At 47.2% G+C, this 19,806-nt stretch overlaps 2 protein-coding genes across 2 annotated transcripts in view; one reads left to right on the forward strand and one right to left on the reverse strand.

Annotated features, from left to right (window-relative positions):
- The window catches only part of CHD3 (chromodomain helicase DNA binding protein 3), a 122,735-nt gene extending 112,579 nt beyond the window's left edge, over nt 1-10,156 (forward strand). The window contains exons 34-40 of the mRNA XM_070954356.1: nt 149-289; nt 2,430-2,538; nt 3,249-3,381; nt 4,274-4,469; nt 6,393-6,556; nt 8,022-8,148; nt 9,232-10,156. Coding sequence (XP_070810457.1) covers nt 149-289; nt 2,430-2,538; nt 3,249-3,381; nt 4,274-4,469; nt 6,393-6,556; nt 8,022-8,148; nt 9,232-9,329 — 968 coding nt within the window. The 3' untranslated portion in view covers nt 9,330-10,156. The remainder of the gene's footprint in view (nt 1-148; nt 290-2,429; nt 2,539-3,248; nt 3,382-4,273; nt 4,470-6,392; nt 6,557-8,021; nt 8,149-9,231) is intronic.
- A 2,461-nt stretch (nt 10,157-12,617) lies between these two features.
- Nucleotides 12,618-18,723, reverse strand: RNF227 (ring finger protein 227). The gene is made up of 2 exons (XM_070954355.1): nt 18,150-18,723; nt 12,618-13,910 (listed from the first exon to the last, which is right to left on the reverse strand). Exons 1-2 carry the CDS (start codon nt 18,721-18,723, stop codon nt 13,858-13,860), a joined length of 627 nt encoding a protein of 208 aa, XP_070810456.1. The 3' UTR covers nt 12,618-13,857.
- Between the last annotated feature and the right edge of the window lie 1,083 nt (nt 18,724-19,806).

The raw sequence follows: 19,806 nt of genomic DNA on the forward strand, positions 1-19,806 counted from the left end.
CACTCCAGGCAGACCCACGGATTGTGGGTGGGAGAATTTGGCCGGGGCTTCCTCAGCAGGCGACCCTGAAAAAGAGACGGGAACCGAGGAATGGAAAAGTAGATCCGTTCTGAAGTCCAATATATATATATATATATTGTCTTAAAAGGAGATGTGAAATCAGAGCGAGAGACGGCCAAGGAATCGAAAACTGGCAGCCTCCGGGACGAGAACCGGAACAACGGGAAGAGGGAAGACCGGATGGAGAAACCCCGGTTTATGTTCAACATTGCGGATGGTGGCTTCACAGGTAGGATGTTGGGCTGGGTGGGCGCTGGAGAGATCGGATTCGTGGTTTTCTTTCTTTTTTTTTTTTCCCATTGTTTATTCCATCGTTCCGTCACTTTTGCTACTTGTTACCTTTAGACTTTTCATTCTTTTTTCGTTTGTCATCCTTCTCCTTTTCTCCGGTTTTTATTGCTTTTAGCAGCCTTAAGGGTACAGCCAGCCCTGCCATGGGATTGATGGCAAATACATTTAATTAATAAATGAATGAATTTTAAAAATTCTTTTCATTACTCCATTTTTATTGCTATAAGCAAGCTAGAGTGTAGCCCTGAAGTGAAATTCATAGCAAATAAAATAATAAAATTAAATTAAATTAAATTAAATAATAAAATAATAAAATAAAATAAAATAATAAATATTCTTTTCGTTACTCCGTTTTTATTGCTGTAAGCAGGCTAGAGTATAGCCCTGAGGTGAAATTCATGGCAAATAACATAAAATAAAATAAAACAAAAAAATAAATATTCTCTTCATTCCTCCATTTTTATTGTTGTAAGCAGGCTAGAGTGTAGCCCTGAGGTGAGATTGATGGCAAATTAAATTAATAAATAAATTAAAATAAAATAAATTATTTTCATTTCTGTTTTTATTGCTGTAAGCAGGCTAGAGTATAGCCCTGAGGTGAGATTGATGGCAATTAAATTAAAGTATAAATAAATAAATAAATAAATAAATAAATAAATACATACATACATACATACATACATACATACATACATACATAAATATAAAATAAAATAATAAAATAAAATAAAATAAAATAAAATAAAATAAAATACCGGTAAATAAATTCCTTTCATTACTCCGCTTTTATTGTTGTGAACAGGCGAGGTGAGGTGAGATTGATGGCAAATAAATTTAAGAAACAAATACATACATTCTTTTTATTTCTTGTTTTTATTGCTGTAAACAGCCCAGAGTATTTGCCTCATCGCGAGATGAGCGGCAAATAAATTTTACAAGCCAACCAACCAACAAATAAATTCCATTCCAAATTTGGACCCGAAGCCGGGTACAGTTAAAACCAATATCTTTAAATAAAATTTTAAAAAAAGCAGAATAAAAACCCAATACCATATAAAATTGAATATAATGGGAGAGCATCACACCCCACGGCCAAAGAGCCAAGTTTGCAAGGTTTGGGGTTGCAAGTACACATAGTCCTTGACTTACAACTGTTAGTTTAGCAACTGTTCCAAGTTAGGATAACGCAGGAAAAAGGGGACTTAGGACCGGGTCCTCCCACTTATGACCATTGTAGCATTCCCCACGGTCATGGGATCAAACTTCGGACGCTTCGCAACTGGCGTGCATTTATGACAGTTGCAGTATCCCGGGATCCTGCAATCCCCTTTTGTGATGGATTCGCTCAACGACCTTGTGATTGATTCAATGAACAGCTGCAGTGTTTTGTTTAACAACGGTGGCAAGAAAGGTCATACAATGGGCCAAAAGCTCCATTAACAACTGTCTCGCTTGGCAACGGAAATTTTGAGCTCAATAGTGGCCGGAAGTCAAGGACTAGCCGTATAGAGAAGTCTACAGAACCGGTGCCACCTCCTTGTAGTCATGTTTACAGATAGTCCTTGACTTATGACCATTCGTTTAGTGACCATTTGAAGTTACACTGGAAAAAAAAGTGACGTAGGGCAGTTTTTCGCATTTATGACCGTTGCAGCCTCCCCATGGTCAGGTGATCAAAATTCAGGCGACCTCATATTTATGACGGTCGCAGTCTCCCGGGGTCACGTGATCCCCTTCTGCGACCTTCTGACAGGCAAAATCAATGGGGGAAAGTCAGATTCACTTAACGATTGTTAATGTGAACGGCAGCGATTCGCTTAACAACGGCAGCAAGAAAGGTGGTAAAACAGGCCCAAGCTCGCTTAACGATTGTCTCGCTTAGCCACGGAAACCGAGGGCTCAACTGGGGCCGTACGTCGAGAACTAGCTGTCACGTGGGTAAATTCAGTCTTGGCGGGGAAAGAATTTCTGATTCTTGGACATGTCACCTGTCCGTAAACCACCTTGGGGAGAAACTGAGGCTTGAGCGGGTTTCCCAAACCGACCGGTGACGATTTTTCTCCCATCTCTCCGGCTAGAACTTCACACCCTCTGGCAGAACGAAGAGCGAGCCGCCATCTCCTCCAGCAAGCTGAACGAAATTTGGCACCGACGGCATGACTACTGGCTGCTGGCGGGCATCGTCCTGTATCCTTTGGCTTGGGGGGGGGGGAAAGGGGGGGTATGTGTGTGCCCGCGACTCGGGGTAAAGACAGAGAACAGGCCCCGACCAACGTGGGGAAGCGAGAAAGGGACACCGTCTTGAGAGAGAACTGGGCTTGCAAACACATCATATGAAGGACGGGGAGGCTTAAGCGTTTTCAAGGGACAGCCAAGTGGCACAGCTGCGTGGTGGCTGGTCTGCTTATTTATAAGCAGAGCTCCTGGGAGAATGTCTGGGAAAAGCGGGAGTGGGCTGCAGCCCCCGGGTCTCAGGCAGGGGTGAAATGCTACCCATCGAATGGCTTCCTTCCGGTGTGGCCGCGGTGAGATCGTCCCAGGTGCCTTGACATTTCCTCGAGGGACATTCTCAAACTTATATATGTGCGATCCCAAAGGTCCTTTTTCCAAAGGCAGATGGCAAACGTCCCGTGGTCTTTGGAAAAAGCACCTTTTGGGACTACCGTGACCTGGATGAATCTCCATAAACACGTATGAGTTATAGTTTGTTTCCGGTGCATCGCAATCGCGCTGTGGATTGTCAGCTGTTCCTCGCTTTAAGACAGTAAAGGGAAGAGGAGATATCCTTGAGGATGCTCAGATGAGCCTCGGATCCCCCTTCTCTGATTTCCTCGGGTCTCTCCTCCTTGCCGCAAGTGGACCACTCCTTAACCCACCCACCCACCCCCGTCCGGCAGACATGGCTACGCTCGCTGGCAGGACATCCAGAACGACAACCAGTTTGCCATCATCAATGAGCCTTTTAAAAGCGAAGCCAACAAGGGGAACTTTTTGGAGATGAAGAACAAGTTCCTGGCCAGAAGGTTCAAGGTGCGAACAAATCTCTTAGGGGTAGCAGAGGAGAAAAGCTGGACCTCGTCCTCAAGGTTTAGAAGGAGGAATGATTCTTCTGTCTTCTCCCCGTTTCCTCCCTCGTTTCTGCGAATAGAACGGAATAGAATAGGAAAGAAAACGTGGAATGGAATGGAAATAGAAATTAATAGAGTAGAATAGAAATAGAATTAGAATAGAATTAATAGAATAGAAATAGAAAATAGAATAGAAATAGAATAAGAATAGAATTGAATTAATATAGAATAAGAATAGAATAGAATGTAGAAATAGAATTGAATAGATAATAAAATATAGAATTAGAAAAGAATAAAATATAGAATTTAGAATAGAATAGAGAATAGAATAAAATAAAATTAAGAGAATAGAATAAAAAAGAGAATAAAATAGAAATAGAATAACTTTATTCTCACTTTGAATGTACAGTGTGTCAGCACTTCAACCTGCATTTACTCTAGTGCTGACATAAGGAGGAGAAGAGGGGGCAGCTGGCAAGAGGACGCTTGACTTCTCACCTACTTATTTTCCCTGAAGATAATGTCCCCTAGGAGATGGGATGGGAGGGGGGACATTCCTGGGAGCTGAAGTAGTAGATATGGGGAGAGTGATTTGGAAGATGGCCAATGAGACGCAGAGAATTGGGGAACGGAAAGGGAAGGTTTGGGGTCAGGAAGTCAGTGTTGGCTACGCCACAATCGGGGACAGATTGTCGTACTTAATAAAACGAAAGATTTCTTCAAAGATTACTTGTTTGGAAATGCCATTTATTTTAATTAAGACGACATCGAAACCTGACACAGTCGATCTGCATACATTAAAACAAAACGTCCCAATGTGAAAACCATTAAAGTGAAAATTAAAATGATTCCAGCTCCTGGAACAGGCCTTGGTGATCGAAGAGCAGCTCCGCCGGGCCGCCTACCTGAACATGACGCAGGATCCCAGCCACCCGGCCATGGCTCTCAACACCCGCTTTGCCGAGGTGGAGTGTCTGGCCGAGAGCCACCAGCACTTGTCCAAGGAGTCTCTGGCCGGCAACAAGCCCGCCAACGCCGTCCTGCACAAGGGTAAGAGGCGGGCGGGTAGGCGGGCGCGGCGAGGACGGTCCACGTGACTCCCCCACTCCCCACCACCACCACACCCCGCACCCCCCGGCCTCTGTGCGTGATCCTTCTGTACCCCCCTCTCTGAATCCATTAAAGTGCGGTTGTGCTGAGCAAAGCCACGGTGTGTGGGTCGTCTCCTTGGTCCTGCTCTGTGTATCTCTGCTTCCGTCTGTCCCACCGAGTATCCCACTAGTATCTCCGGAGAATTCTCCCATCCTCTCTCTTTGGAAGGGCCCTCAAAATTTTTCTCTCCTCCCTCGCTTGCTGAACATCACTCTTCCCCCCCAACACCCAACACCTCCCAAAATAACTCTGGAATGAGCATCTCAGGGTAGAAAAAAAACCCATACATTTGGGTTTTTACATCAAATGTATCAAATTTGACACATTTACAGTTTTTACTATCAAATGTAAAACGGCCAGTAAATATTGTTGGGTTAGAAACCAGGTGCTTCTGGGATATCTAGCTTGGCGCCCTTCCAGTCTGCCTGGCATCCGTTCACCGAGTATTGTGAGTTGTCCTGATTTTACCGTTGTGCCCATCAAAATGTCACGTCTCTATATGTATATGTATCATCATCATTTAACAACCCCATAATCCCTTGAAGGGTGGCATCTGGGCTGCTGAATGGAGCTGAGTGTTTTACTGGCCGGATGCCTTTCCTGTCTCCAATGCGGAGTTTTGTTCGGCAGATATATTCTCATTGTGCCCAGAGAGAGAAATATCTGCCTCTACCTAGGATCGAACTCCTGATTGTGAGGCGAGAGCTCCACCTCTAGGCCACTGCACGACTCTATATGTATGTATGTGTGTATATATATATATATATATATGTATACAAACAGGCACACAAACACAACATATACACACGTATCTATCTGAATATATAGATACATATCAGCGGCTGCATAAAATTCTAGTGCATTTCTCTCGTCAATTTCACCAGTTATCACGTGAGTATCGCCCGAGTTTTAGCTTTTGAGGCCTTGAATTCTCTTCGAATAAAATTACAGGTAGTCCTTGACTTACAACAGTCCATTTAGTGACGGTTCGAAGCTACGACGTCACTGAGAAAAGGGACTGTTTTTCACGCTTAACGACCGTTGCGGCGTTTCCCCAGGCTCACGCGATCAAAATTCAAGACGCTTGCCAACCGACTCACATTTATGACGGTTGCAGCGTCCCGGCCTCACGCGACGAGCAAAGTCAAATCGGGGAAGCCGGATTCGGCTTAACGACCGCGTTCCCTAATTGAACAACTGCAGTGATTCACTTAACAACCGTTGTCAAGGAAGGTGGTACAATGGGGCAAAACATGCTCAACAGGTGTCTCACTGAGCAAATGGAAATTTTTAGCGGTCGTTAAGTCGAGGACTGCCTGTATCTCCTGCTTTTTGGGGCATTCCATACCTTGGTGGACGATGGGCTTTTGGGTTCAGCCAGAACAGCTGGCAGGAAAAAAAATTAGCCAGGGACTTAGAGGCCCTTGAGAAGAGACTGGACGGTCATTTGTCTGGAACGGGATAGGATCTCCTTCCTGAGAGTAAGGGGCTGGACTAGAAGACCTCCAAGGTCCCTTCTATAGAATATAGAACTTGCTAACTTGAGATTTAATCAGTGGAACTGCCTGCCTCTAGAAGTTGTGGGAGCTCCAACACTGGAAGAGACACTATAGACAACCGTTTGTCTGAAATGGGATGGGAGGGGGTTGGACTAGAGGACCTCCGAGATCCCCTCTTCCAGCTCTATTCTGATTTGAAATTGGGAAGGCTGTTCTCCAGGGAGCGTAGCCAGCCAGGAAAAGTCATCTGATGGATTTTGCTTTCTCTTCTATCTCTTCTTCTTCTTCTTCTCCTGCTTCTTCTTTTGGGCGGCTGGGCCAGTGCTGAACCAGCTGGAGGAGCTGCTCAGCGACATGAAGGCCGACGTGACTCGCCTGCCGGCTACGCTTTCCCGCATCCCTCCGATCGCTGCCCGGCTCCAGATGTCCGAGCGCAGCATCCTGAGCCGCTTAGCAAGCAAGGGGAACGAAACTCAGACCGTTCCGGTAAAATGCCAACCTTCCTGCTCTCTCTCTCTCTCTCTCTCTCTCTCCACCCCTCCTCTCCCCACCCCCCAACCTCCGTTCCCCCCTGAAATTAGCAGACGGCGTGTCCACATCGTGATATCTCCTCGTTTTGTGGGGTCCTTGGTGGTCTCTGAGCTTGGCGGTTTTCTTGCAACTAGGTAACCTCATCAGTGCTCAAAGGGGTTTTGCACAGTGGTGAAATCTCAAATTTGTTACTACTGGTTTTGTGGGCGTGGCTTGGTGGGGAAGGGGTAATGTGATTGGGTGGGCGTGGCCTTTCTTTTAAAACCATTTTTTCTACAAACTCTTCAGCGAAGAGGTTGTAAAAAAAATGCTTTCAAAAGGTTCTGACGATTCCAGCTGAGTTGCCTGATCGTCAGAGGCTTTTTTTTTCTTTTAAAAGCCTCTGCCGATCAGGCAACTCAGCTGGGATCGTCAGAGGCTTTTAAAAGCATTTTTTCTACAATCTCTGAAGTGGTTGTAGAAAAAATGCTTTTAAAAGCCTTTGACGATCCCAGCTGAGCCATGCGATCATGAGGCTTTTTTTTTTTAACGTTTAAAAGCATTTTTTCGGCCGAAGAGGTTGTAGAAAAAATGCTTTTAAATTTTTTTTTTAAAAAGCCTCTGATGATTGCGCAGCTCAGCTGGGTATGGTGGGGGCGGGCAGGGATTTTTGCTACCGGTTCTCCGAACCACCCGCCTCCATCGCTACTGGATCGGGCGATCCGGTCCGAACCAGGAGCATTTCACCCCTGGTTTTGCACTTCTGATGTTCCCTAGTTGGGTCATGAAATGTCTGCAAGAAAACAACCCGCTCAGAGATCACCAAGGACCCCACGGTCCTCCTCCTTTTCACAAACCCCACTTCTCTCTAGCAGAACTTAAATTCTGTTGAATTTAAGCAGAACTGATGATGTTCCCTAGTTGGGCCATGAGAGGTCTTCAAAGGAAAGCACCCGGCTCAGAGACCACCAAGGATTCCCCCTCCCCGAGTTCAACCATGACCTATCCCCTTTTGTGAATGCTCCAACGCTGGAAGTTTTTAAGAAGAGGTTGGATAACTATTTGTCGGAAGTGGTGTAGGGTTTCCTGCCCAGGCAGGGGGGTTGGACTAGAAGACCTCCAAGGACCCTTCCAACTCTGCTATTCTGTATTTTGTATGTAACAATTTTATATTGGTGCATCTGTTTTTCTGCCTCTGCAGCTGGTGGACCGGGGAGGATGGTTGGGGGCGGGGGGGGGGGGGAGTCCCTTTTTCTGGTTTTGAACTCCGGTCCCTTTCCGCTGGTTTTTCACCCCCAGGGCGATCGGAACTTAAAATTCATTGTATTATTTTATTTTACTTTATTTTTTAAACGTGTTTGCCGCTCATTTCGTAAGACAGAGACTTTGGATAGCTAAGGAGTTTTCTCCCTTCCTTCCTTTTTTTTTCTTTCTTTCCCAGGCCTTCCCTCCGGGACCCTACGCCACCCCACCTAGTTTTGGGGTCTCCTTCGGCGCCACCCCTGGCGGGGGCCTGCCCACCTTGGGGGCCAACTACAGCCAAATGCCAACCGGCTCCTTCATAACAGGTCAGTTGGGGGTAGGGGTGAAGGGGCAGGCTTGGGAGTCGGGGGGGGGGGGTTGCACAAAAAACCCGAGAGTTATAAAAACACCCAAATATCGTATGCTGGAAGGAAATCCTTGATTTATGGCCACCAGGGAGTCCAAAATTTCCATTTCCTAAGCAAGACAGTCGTTAAGTGAGTTCTGCCCCATTTTACCAGCTTCCTGATCAGAGGTGTTACGTAACATCACTGCAATTAAGTTAGAGACACGGTCGTTAAATGAATCTGGCTTCCCCATTGACATTGCTTGTCCAAAGGGGACCTGGTGACCCTGCGACTGTCATAAATACGAGTCAGTTGTCAAATGGTCTGAATTGCGGTCCTAGGACCGTGGGGATGGCTGTACAGTCCTAGGTGTGAGAAACGATCGTAAGTCATTTTTTTTTCCCAGTGCTGTTGTAACTTGGAACGGTCACTAAACAAACGGTTGTAAGTCGAGGACTATCTGTAATAAAGGCAGGATAAAAATGTAATCAATACTGGTAGTCCTCGACTTACGACCACCATTGAGCCCAACATTTCTGTTGCTAAAGCAAAACATTTAAGTGAATTTTGCCCTATTTTATGACTGATATTTGTTAAGTGAATCTGTGAACTTTAGTTGTCAGGTCACAAAAGGGGATCAAGTGATCCTGGGATGTTGCAACCATCGTTGCCAAGCATCCAAATTTTGATCACGTAACCCAGGGAATGGCTGCAACGGTCGTAAGTCTGAGAAACGGTCCCAAGTCCCTTTTTACAGTGCCGTTGTAACTTCCAACGGTCACTAAATGAAAGATTGTAAGTCGAGGACTACCGGTAATAAAGGCAGGATATAAAATCTAATATATATATATGTATAAATAAATGTCTTGGGGCAGACCGATCTGAATTACCAAGCTCCCGATTCCAAACCAGTAGCGAAGGCAAGAGTGGCTTCCACTACTGGATAGAACCTCTGCCTTTGCTCTTTCTCCCTTTGCCCCCTTCTCTTTCTTTTTCCTTCTTTCTCCCTTTCTTTTCTCTTTCTCTCTCTCTCTCTAACCCACCCCACAACTCTCATTGCAGCCAATGGGCCCCCCGTGATTGTGAAGAAGGAGAAGGAAGGCGAAGGCTTGGAGAAGAAAGAAGCCAAAAGCGGGGAGGTGATTTGCATAGATGACTGAGGGGGGGGGGGGCGGATGGGCACACCTGCCCGCTGGGCCCCCCTTGCCTGCGCCAGCCCGGCCTCTGCCCCAGGGGCCCTCCAAGCCTCTCCTTTTTGATTTCCGGATTATGTGACTGGCTTTGGGGCCTGCCCTGCCTCGGATTTGAATTCCTCCTCCTGAGCCCCTCCCCTTCTTGCTGTTGGGGGGGAGCAGCGGCTGGCCACACCTGGAAAGCCATCCCCGGCGGACTTAAGACTGACCAAGAGGTACTCAGGACCGAGCTGGTTTGTATCCCCGGCTCGTGGTTCCGGGACGGGGACCAACTTAAAAAGAGCTAGGATCCAGGCCGCGTGGGGCTTGGACAAGGGAGGGGGGCAGCCTGCTATTAGGGGGGGGGTCTCTGCTGTCCCCCTACCCGGTGTCGAAACTTTCGAGAAGCACTGCAAAGGGACTCTTATAAATATGAATATATATATAATGTATACACACTCATGCTGTATGTTTAATCCCCTTCCCCCCCCCCTTTTGGGCCTGTCTCCCCGTGGGACGGGGAGAACGCAGAGACCCTCCTCCCCAACCACGGTCTGTTTGGGGAGCCCCCCTCCCCTACCTCTCCAGCCAGAACTTTGGGGGAGTCTGCCCAGATATGCCCCCGCTTTGGGAGGGCAGGCCCGTTTCTCCCCTTCGCCCACCCTCCCCCTGTGAAAGCAAGCCGGTTTTTTTGGGGGGGGAGGAAATGGGGGGGGGAGAGGCCAACCTGCACTCCACGACGGGTTGCCGAATTTCGAGTCACTTCTTGTTTAAATCTTGCAGAATAAAGGCACTGTTTCCTTGGCTACATAAAAGCCCAGTCGCGCCGGCCTCTTCTGTCTAGGGTGAACACACACAGACACACAAACGAATGCACACCACGCAGAGGCATTTTAGTTCTGTCCCAATCTTTTTTTTTTCCGGCCCCAAAATTGGGAGGGGTGCAAATAAAGATGCAGTTGGTTATGGGGGGCGAAGGAACAAGCTTGTTCAGGTCTAGCCGTTGGGGTCCCTGGCGGCGTTTCTCAAAGATCGGCGACTTTTTAAGACAGATGGACTTCAAGAGTTCCCATAGGATACTGCAAATGTACTTATTGGAAGGACCCCCTTTTCCCAGGGACATTTGTGATCCAGCAGAGCAGGGAGGCGGGGGATGTTAGGGGATTCCCTCTCTTGAGGAGGTCCATCTGGTGGGACCGAGAAGGAGGGCCTAAACTCCATGGTGGCTCCCTCCCTGTTACTTGAAGAACTGTCATGCCCCCATCAGCCTGAATCTGCTGGGGAGGGGAGTGGGGAGACGAGCTGGAACCTGAGGAAAATGGGGAAGGGCAGGGCCAGTCAGGCCAAGACATTTCAGGATTAGGACAGTTTGTAGACAGGGAGGAACACGAGGCAGAGCTCAGGCGATGAGGAAGGACCACCTCTTTCCTGATCCTCGAGCAAGGAGAGTGGAGAGAAGCCGAGAACAGCGCAGACTGAGCAGGCTACACAGGAGGAGAGTGCCCCAACCCTCTTCACAAGGCACACCTGGGGAACGAGGCTTAACGAGGCACACCTGGGGAATGAGACGTTGTGGGGGAAGGGGCATTTGTCAAGAACAAACACCGAGTCCCTGAAGCGTTGAGTGCCGACGTTTGAACTTTCCAAGAGTCCTTGCGCGTTCTTTCTGGACTAATTAACTGGATCCTTTGCTTTCCCCTGAACGCCTTGATTTGCCCTGCTGGATTTCTTGCTGTGCAGCCTTGGTTGTACACAGTGCTGGGCTGGACTATTTGCAGCCAGAGGCTGCTGGAGGTTTGTGTGTGTGCCTGTCATCACTTTGTTCTGGGGACTGGCCAGAAACGTGGGAGTATTGGGGAAATTTGGAGCAATAAAGGGACAGTTTGAACTGCCAGCTGCTTGTGTTATCTCTGTGCTGTGCCCAGGGTCATCACAATCTACCAGGCCTATCAGAGTGGGGAGATGTTATGGGTCCCGTCTCTTAAGGAGACCCATCTGGTGGGACCAAGAAGAAGGGCTATCTCTGTGGTAGCTCCCTCCCTGTTATTTGAAGGACCATCTTTTCCCGGTTCCATCTATTTCCCAGAGCAGGGAGACAGGGGATTGTTAGCGGTCCCCTCTCTTGAGGGCCATCTGGTGGGACCCAGGAGGAGGAACTTCTCCGTGGTGGCGCCCTCCCTGTGGAACATCCTCTCCCTGCAAGGCCTGGAGACTCCAGAGTGGGATGGCGCCATCGTTGCTTTTTAAGGTTTTTATATTGGGTTTCTCTTCCAGCATCACCGAGAGCAAGTTAGGTGACGATATAAATTTCCTTAAACGGTTACCGTCACATGACTTGGGGAGGCTTTAAAAAAACTTCAAAAAAAGTCACAAGTACTTTTTTTGGTCTCTTGTAACAATAAGCAAGCAACCAGTCGTAAGTCAAGAACTGCCTATTATGTAGCACATTATGGGCCAGCCTATTGTGGCAATTAAAAAAACCAATTAGCAGGGAAAACTGGTTGAACGTGGTGAAGTGTGACCTACGGCCACAGCCCAGATTAATCGCTGTAAAAGTTTCCATCTGAACGAGATGTACAACTAATTGCAAGCACAGGAAATAGGAATAGCTGCTCTTACGACATGTTCCTCGGCCCCTATTTCTACCCAAATTGTCAATTTCCATGACTCTTCTTCAGAAATCTGGAAGCTTCCGGGTTCCCCCTCCCCCTCGACGAAAACTGGGGGCTGACTGTCCAATTAGCTTCCTCCCACCCCCCCAAGGCGTTTTCCCCAATTGGCAGTTTGGAAACGAGAGGCTCTTTTTTTGGCCTCCAAACGCTTGAGTCACACATCCCGCCGTGCAAAAAGTGGCCCGTCGCAAAGCCCCAGGGCCAGGGTGTCGTCTTCGCGTCGAGTGATTCAGTGACCTCCCACACACGTCCATCCAAAGCAGCATCTTTGTTGCAGGTAAGGTCACGCGAGGCTGGGGAAGATTATAGGTCCAGAGCGGTGAACAAACAGGATATGATCGGAGGAAGCTTGGAGCAATCTTTTCTATGGAGAAATCAGGGACCGAATTCCAGCTGAATCAAAACTCGAAGCTGCAGGAAGACGGCATTCCAAAATTCTTCCAGTTCCTTTCTTCACCCGTCGTTAAAAAATAGAGGAGGGACCCATCGTGGCACGTGGCCTGGGGGAATTTTATCGATGCCAACTATGGAAACCACAACGCCGGCTGGCGGTGTGTTTCTACCTGCGGAGGGAATCCCTCGCCAATCATGTCACCAGCAAAGCTTTAAAATCCTACGTCTTTTATTTTAACATCAAATAACTTAACAGCTGCCAAACGACGAAAGCAAGAATATAAATATGAAGTTAGGAAGGCCTTCAAACACATTTCACAGAAATGGATTCCTTTTTTAAAAAAAAAATGATATATAGATACAAGCATTTGAAACTCAACAAGGTCACAAGATCTCACACGATCTCTCTGTCTCCAGAGGCAAACTCTTAACGTAGGGGGGCAATAAAAGGACCGTTTTCCAGCCGTGCAACCAAAGAAAAAGATTATCCTGACAAAAGACACAACCCGGAGTGACCTTGTCGAAAACAATCACAAGGGTACATTTGTCTTCGAAAATGAAGTTATTTTCGCGGGAGCTGTTCTTACTTCAGGCCTATTTCATTTCAATTCCTCATCTAAGAAACTAAACAAGCTCAAAAAGGTCAAGTTTCCTCCTTCTATGGACCAGAGATGCTCCTAAGTCAGATTTGATGGCTTCTCATTTTTTTTTTCCATTCCAGGTCTATGGATGCGAAGAAGGTTCCAATCCAACCAGAGAAATAAATAAAATTAACTAACAAAAACGTCCATTCTACTTCAGGGGCAAAAGGCCCATTGTACCATCGTTCCAGAGGCAACAATTAATATGTTTTAAACGTACTTCGTGTTCTCTGCAGGTTGGAAAGATGCCGTGCAAAATATTTCAAGCCTCTCAGATTGGAAGAAAAAGAACAAAAAACACCGTAAACAAGGATGGTAACCGATCGCCCAAGTACTCCTTTCTTCTACTTCTCCAAGGAATCAATGACCCGTATCAAGTCGTATAAAAATTAATATATTATTATTTTTTTAGTCACGTGGATTGTTATCATTTTGCCAGGGTATCCGAGGGAGAAGCACTTCCACAGAATCGTGTCCAGGAACACATTTAATATCTTTGAAGAATAATTTTTTTTAAAAAAATCAGCTCTTTTAAGACGATTTCCTTGAAGGAAATACCTTCTCACAAAACGTGGCTGGTTATAGAATTCTTTCCCTTTGCTGCAACTTCTGCATTTCCCAGTGAGAAGGGGCAAAATTATTTCGGTCCATGCTTCTTGTCAACACTGCCCCCATTGGGAACGCAAAAAGACAACAGACTGCCGTATCTATGTGAAATGGAGAGGGCACTGCTACCTTCCCCAGGTAGCCGGTCCCCTCGATGCAACTGACCACAAAGTAGTTCCTCCGTGCATAGTGACCGTTGCCTTTTCAGATGACGTAGCAAGTCACGAGGGCCAAGTCCTTCGTCTCAGGACCGTAGGCTGTGGGAGACAAGAGAGAACGACTGATATTAGCAGAGAAGTAGTAGTAGTAAGCCTGCTTTGCATTCGAAAGCTAGGCGTTTAAATTCTGAATTTTGCAGAAAACATGTATATACTTTTTTTAAACGATTCAGTCAAAACCCTCATCTTGGTCCACCTCCATCAAATGCTCAATTCCTGGCACTGAATGCCTTTCTAAACTCCGGAGATGCCAGGTTTCCAGCTCCAAAACGGATGCTTAACCGCGCTTCCCTGATTTAACCTGTTAAACCAAATCTCTCTCAAATAAATATACATGGAAAATCTCTTTAGCTCCCAAAGAATTGCTTGCATAGGAACAGCCTTTCTTTATCTCCAGGCCCCTTTCATTGTCAAGTTAATTTCCCCATTAAAAAAACACCCACCAAATGCAGAAATCAAAACAAAGGATAACAATTACAAATTGGACAAATGGAGTGATTGTTCTGGCACTTAAAGAGGAGGAGATGGGCAGTTTCTGACTGGGAAGAAGTGGATTTTGGGCCCAGTTGTAAAGTTAAAGACAGACACTTGTGTCTTTATACAACACAAAGCACTGAATTGTCTAATGGGACTGACAGGTTTTCATAAAACAGTTGCAACTAACTGGCCAAGAGAGAGAGTAGTTGACTCTGGCCTGGGAGAACGAGAGTTGCTTTCCTTTTGGAAAAGTTTTTTGTGGTGTTCTCTCTGAGCTTGGTTGTTTTCTTGCCGCGCACTGATGATGTTGCCTAGTTTGGTTGTGAAATGTCTGCAAGAAAAGAACCAAGCTCAGAGAGCACCCAGGACCCCTCATTTCAACCCTGAGCTACACATATTTTCCCTTATTGGACAAATGTTTGCTGTCAAACTGAAAGCAGAAGGGAGCCTCCATTCCTTGCCTTTTCACCGCAGTCTTGTTTAGAATAAGAACGGAATGGGAATAGGAATAGAATAACAGAGTTGGAAGGGACCTTTGGAGGTCTTCTAGTCCAACCCCCTGCACAGGCAGGAAACTCTATCATTTCAGACAAATCTTTTCTTTAAAAACTGGAACGTTCACAACTTCTGGAGGCAAGTTGTTCCACCGAGTAGCTTTTTATCACTTTACCCCTGACATCAGTCACGGTTACCGAGATGGGATAAAAGAGCAGCAAAAAGCTTTATGGCTTTTATCTTATTTGTTATTTATTTTATTTGTTCCTATTTCTATACCGCCCTTCTCCAAATAGGACTCAGGGCGGTGAACAGCCAAAGTAAAAAACAGTACATACAAAATTTAAAAGCAGTTTAAAATAATTAAATATTTTGGCCGTAAATTAAAACAACCCAATTTAAAATCAATTTAAAATTTAACTCAAGCCAGCCCAGCTAGTTGAAATAAATGGGTTTTCAGGGCCCGACGAAAAATCCGGAGGTCTGTTATTGTATGTATCTCTGGGGGGAGGTTGTTCCAGAGGGTGGGCGCCGCCACAGAGAAGGCTCTCCCCCTGGGAGTCGTCAGCCGACATTGTCTGGCGGACGGCACCCTGAGGAGGCCCACTCTGTGCGAGCGTACTGGCCGGTGGGAGGCTATTGGTGGCAGAAGGCAGTCTCATAAGTACCCCGGCCCTAAGCCACATCAGTCACAAAACTAAGCAACTCTCATATTTGATCACTACAAATTCACTAAAATGTGTCCACCTAATCCATAATTACATTTCAGGCCGACTACCTCTCATTACAGCTGAGACCACCACTCCAGATGTGTTGTTTTTTTTGGGGGGGGGACAGCCCAATTTTCAACAGCTTGCTTAAAAGTCAGGAATGCTTGTTTTGATGTTGTAACTCAAAGGGTTTTTTTTTTTTTTTAAGGAGAGGCATCCTGCTTAAGGCATTCTGCTTAAGAGATGCAGGCCGCTTCCAAAGCGTGCAGCTCATTGCGAGTTTGTGAATCACCCCTGACGATTAAAAAGCAGGACACGGATCTAAATACCCAGCACCCTAGAATACTTTAATTAAAACCCAAGCATTGCATGTGTTAAATAAAAGTACTTATTTAGAATTGGTGACTCAAGAATTAAAAAATACACGGAAAAGCTAACTGAATCATCTTCATCTCCTGCTTGATGCTGCTAAGGTGGAGGCTTGATACATTCAGGACCATTTATAAAACATGTGAAACTCCGAGAGGGAAACATGGATGTATAGTCAGAAGGGAAGAATAGACAGAAGAAATGCAATGACAAGAGTTTGGATGGTGGCTTGAGAGAATTGGAATAAACCTGGAGGGGAAAATTTCAACAGGTGGGTCTCTGGTAGGATGAGAACCATCTCTGCTACTTCTCCCCCCCCTACCAAAACTTTGTGGAATGTCCTGCCCCACAAATGAGGAAAGGCCCATCTCTTGGCCTTCCACAAAGGGGTCAAAAATTATGACCTTGTGTGTGGGGGCAGAGGACCAAGTAACCGTTGTAATGGCTGCTCCCTTCCGCACCTGTAATAATCCCAACATTAAATGGCCATCTTAGAATTTCTCTCCCCCTTATGTCTCGTCATTCTATCGTTTCAAAATTTTTATCCCTAATTTTTTAAATTTTAATGTACATTTTATTTATCGATTATATTTTACAGAGCCCCCCTTTGACAGGGATTGCCAGTTTAGAAATACACTCACTATATATATTCACGACAAACTATTTTGTATCAAATTTATATTTGCTGATATTTCTTTATCAGCAAATACAAATTTGATTTATAGACTATATATATATATATACACAGAGAGAGAGAAAAGATTAGATAAAGCAGGTTTTAATGATGCTCGCCAACACAAACTAAATTTAAATTTACAGGCCTCCGCCTCATTTCAAGGAACTGTGGGCAGCTTACAATCCTCAATTATAATTGACATGCTCAGCACTGAAATGTCGAGACCGGCGGCATATAAAGTTAATAAACCTTAACTGAATTCATGCACTTGTCACAATGGAGGGTCTCCCACCGCCTTGAGGCATTTCATCCCACCCGTTCGTTCCAGGGTGGCTACCCAGGATCCCCTCTGCCTTCAACTGTTTTGAATGTGATGAAAACCCCACCCTCCCCAAACCTGCCTAGGGACCCCAAGGAGCCTTTTTCCCAATCCTGAGCTTCCTTAACACCCGAGTTAAGGTGTTTTCATGAACGAAAGCAGATCTACACATCTCCCACCTATCCGACTAGGTGGCTCAGCAGCTAAGACACTGAGCTTGTCAATCGGAAAGGTCGGCAGTTCGAATCCCTAGTACAGGTCTCTTCCTGTACTAGGGATTCAAGGGGTTGGACTAGATGACCTCCAAGGTCCCTTCCAACTCTGTTACTGTGCGAAGGATAATGTTTCAACATCCAATCTGGGTCGGGCCCTGGGGACCAGAGGTTTTGCCTTCCGACTCGTGCTGGAGCCCATCCACAGCGAACTTCTCTCGAGCCTCAAGGGCTTCTCTCTGCATGGCCCACAACAGCTGAACTTTCAGCCCCCATCGCTTTTCAGGCAGGAATCTCCAAAACTTGGCCACTTTTTTTTTTTTTTAAGACCAGTGGACTTTAACTCCCAGAATTCCCCAGCCGGCAAAGGTTTCCCAGAATTCAGCATGGATAATAGGACAAGGACAAATATGGCCAGAGTACCTTGGATAACTTTATAATAGACGGTGGGAATGCGGTTGACATAATATATCTTTGACTTCAGCAAAGTGGGTAGAAAAAAAAAAAGCTGGCTGGGGAATTCTGGGAGTCGAAGTCCACCGGTCTTAAAGTGACCAAGGTTATAGACCCCTGATTTAAGACTTCAACTCCCAGAATTCCCCAGCCAGCTCTTCCCCCCCCCTTTTACTGAAGTCAAGATATATTACGCTTACTGCATACCCTCCATCTATTAAGGAAGTTACCCCATGTGGCTGCCAGGGGAATTCTGGGAGTTGAAGTCCACAGGTCTTAAAGTGGTTTGTTGGCTGGGTAAACCTGGTAGCTGCACACAATCCTGGTTAACATGGAGCCAAATTCAGCAGAGTTGGGGGGGGCAAGCCAGGTTGGAGGGCTTAAAACAAGTGGGAGGGAGAGGGGTGGGCTATTGAGGTCACGACCCTCCCCAAAACACGCGTCCTCCCCCCATCCCAACCTGTCAATCAATTCCTATTCCCCCCTCCCTCCCAATAAAGCAGGAATAGGCTGGAGTCTGTCTCTGGGACTTCAATCCCCATCATGCCTCGCGGGAAGGACACTCACGGTTGATTGGTTGCCGCCTCCGCCACCTGGAGCCGGAGCCGCCGCGGCTCCGCCCTCTCCCGTTCCGCGCATGCGCTTGGCCGCCTCCCTTGAGGAGTTTCTTCAGCGTCCGCCAGGGGCGCCATTGCACGTCCTCGCCGCTCTCTTGCTCCTCCTCCTCTTCTTCGAGGTCTTCTTCGTCGTCGTCGCCGGCTAAGCGCTCCACGCGGCCGGCCTGCTCCCGTTCCCTCTCCCGGAGCACGACCCGCTGCCAGAGCTCGGCGTCGATAGGCGGCAGGACCAGGCGGCGCCTCCAGCCGCCGCTGCTTCGCCTCACGCCGGCCGCCAGCGGGTTCCCCCGCTCGCGGAGGGAGGTGACGGCCCGGCAGTAGGGGCACGTGACCTCCTCCCACCAGCCCTCGCGCGCCAGCTGGCAGACGCAGGCGCTGCAGATGACGTGCCGGCAGCGCGAGGGCTTCCAGGAGCCGCGCGCGCCGCCCAGCCGCCGGGGCGCGCGCCCGCAGCGGTCGTAAGGCATGCAGCAGATGCCGCACTCCAGCTCCGACGCCCCTTCGCTCTCGACCTCCTCCGCCATCTTCCCCCCTCTTTCTCCTTCTCCCGCCGACGCTGGCCGAACGCGCTCGCCCGCTGCCCCTACTTATATAGTCGCGTGGAGCCCTCCCGAGCCACGCCTCTGAACGCTCCATCCAATGAGGAGAGGCGCGCGCGGAGACCGAGCCGCGCCCCCCCACCTCTTGTTATCCAATCAGGAGCGGGGCGCGCGGAGACGAGGACACGCCCTCCGCTGCTCCCTTGCTCGCGCGCTCTCTTTAGGCGGGAAAAGCGGTTTGCTGCCGTTATGGGCGGTGAAAGCGAAAAAACAAAACAAACAAAGGGGGCGGGGCTTGAGCTGAGGCGAATGGAGGTTGGTTTGGTCAGGCCGAAGTCGGTCTGGTGAAGCTCCCTGATGGAGAAAGTTCGATTTTTGCCTGCTTAGCTTAATGACTCCTTGCAAGAAGGCAGAGCCATTTTTAGGTCTGCCTCTAATTTAGCATTGGACACAACTAAGATAAATTAATGCAGGTCTCCTCTATGTATTGTGGAAAGCCTAGAAGAATGAAATATTTTGGGAAATATTACTTAAAAAAGGCGGCAGGATATTATATTTCCCTAAAGGAGAAATGGAGAAACATGTTTTTTTTTTTAGAGGCAGGCACAGCAGATACAGGGGATAAAGAGCTTATTTGAAAGAGGAAGCCAACTATCTAGATGGCTCTATCCATAAGCAAAGCAAAATACTGCCAGGAGAAATCCATTCAAGACCGGATATTTCCCAACCGCTTGCAGCAAAGTTTGACAGCTAACAAAAAGCAGAGTTGATAGGATTAGAAGCAGCTCCTCACCCAAGATCCAAGAGTTTATTGAAAGAGGAAGCAAACTGTTTAGATGGCTCTATCCATAAGCAAAGCAAATGCTGCCGGCAGAAATCCATACAAGAGAGGATATTTCCCAACTGCTTTGCAGCAAAGTTCAACAGCTAAACAAAAAGCAGAGTTGATAGGATTAGAAGCAGCTCCTCACCTAAGATCCTATTGAAAGAGGAAGCCAACTGTCTAGATGGCTCTATCCATAAGCAAAGGAAAATACTGCAGGCAGAAATCCATTCAAGACCGGATAT

The sequence above is a fragment of the Pituophis catenifer genome, unplaced genomic scaffold, assembly GCF_029215685.1.
Source record: "Pituophis catenifer annectens isolate HBS135680 unplaced genomic scaffold, rPitCat1.0.hap2 SCAF_15, whole genome shotgun sequence".
Lineage (NCBI taxonomy): Eukaryota > Metazoa > Chordata > Lepidosauria > Squamata > Colubridae > Pituophis > Pituophis catenifer.

Bases quoted from the DNA above. Each gene is read 5' to 3' on its own strand.
- RNF227 (XM_070954355.1), bottom strand. From the start codon at position 18,723: ATGGCGGAGGAGGTCGAGAGCGAAGGGGCGTCGGAGCTGGAGTGCGGC. The intron at 13,911-18,149 runs GTGAGTGTCCTT...TGTCTCCCACAG, and splicing joins GAGGCGGCAACCAATCAACC to CCTACGGTCCTGAGACGAAG.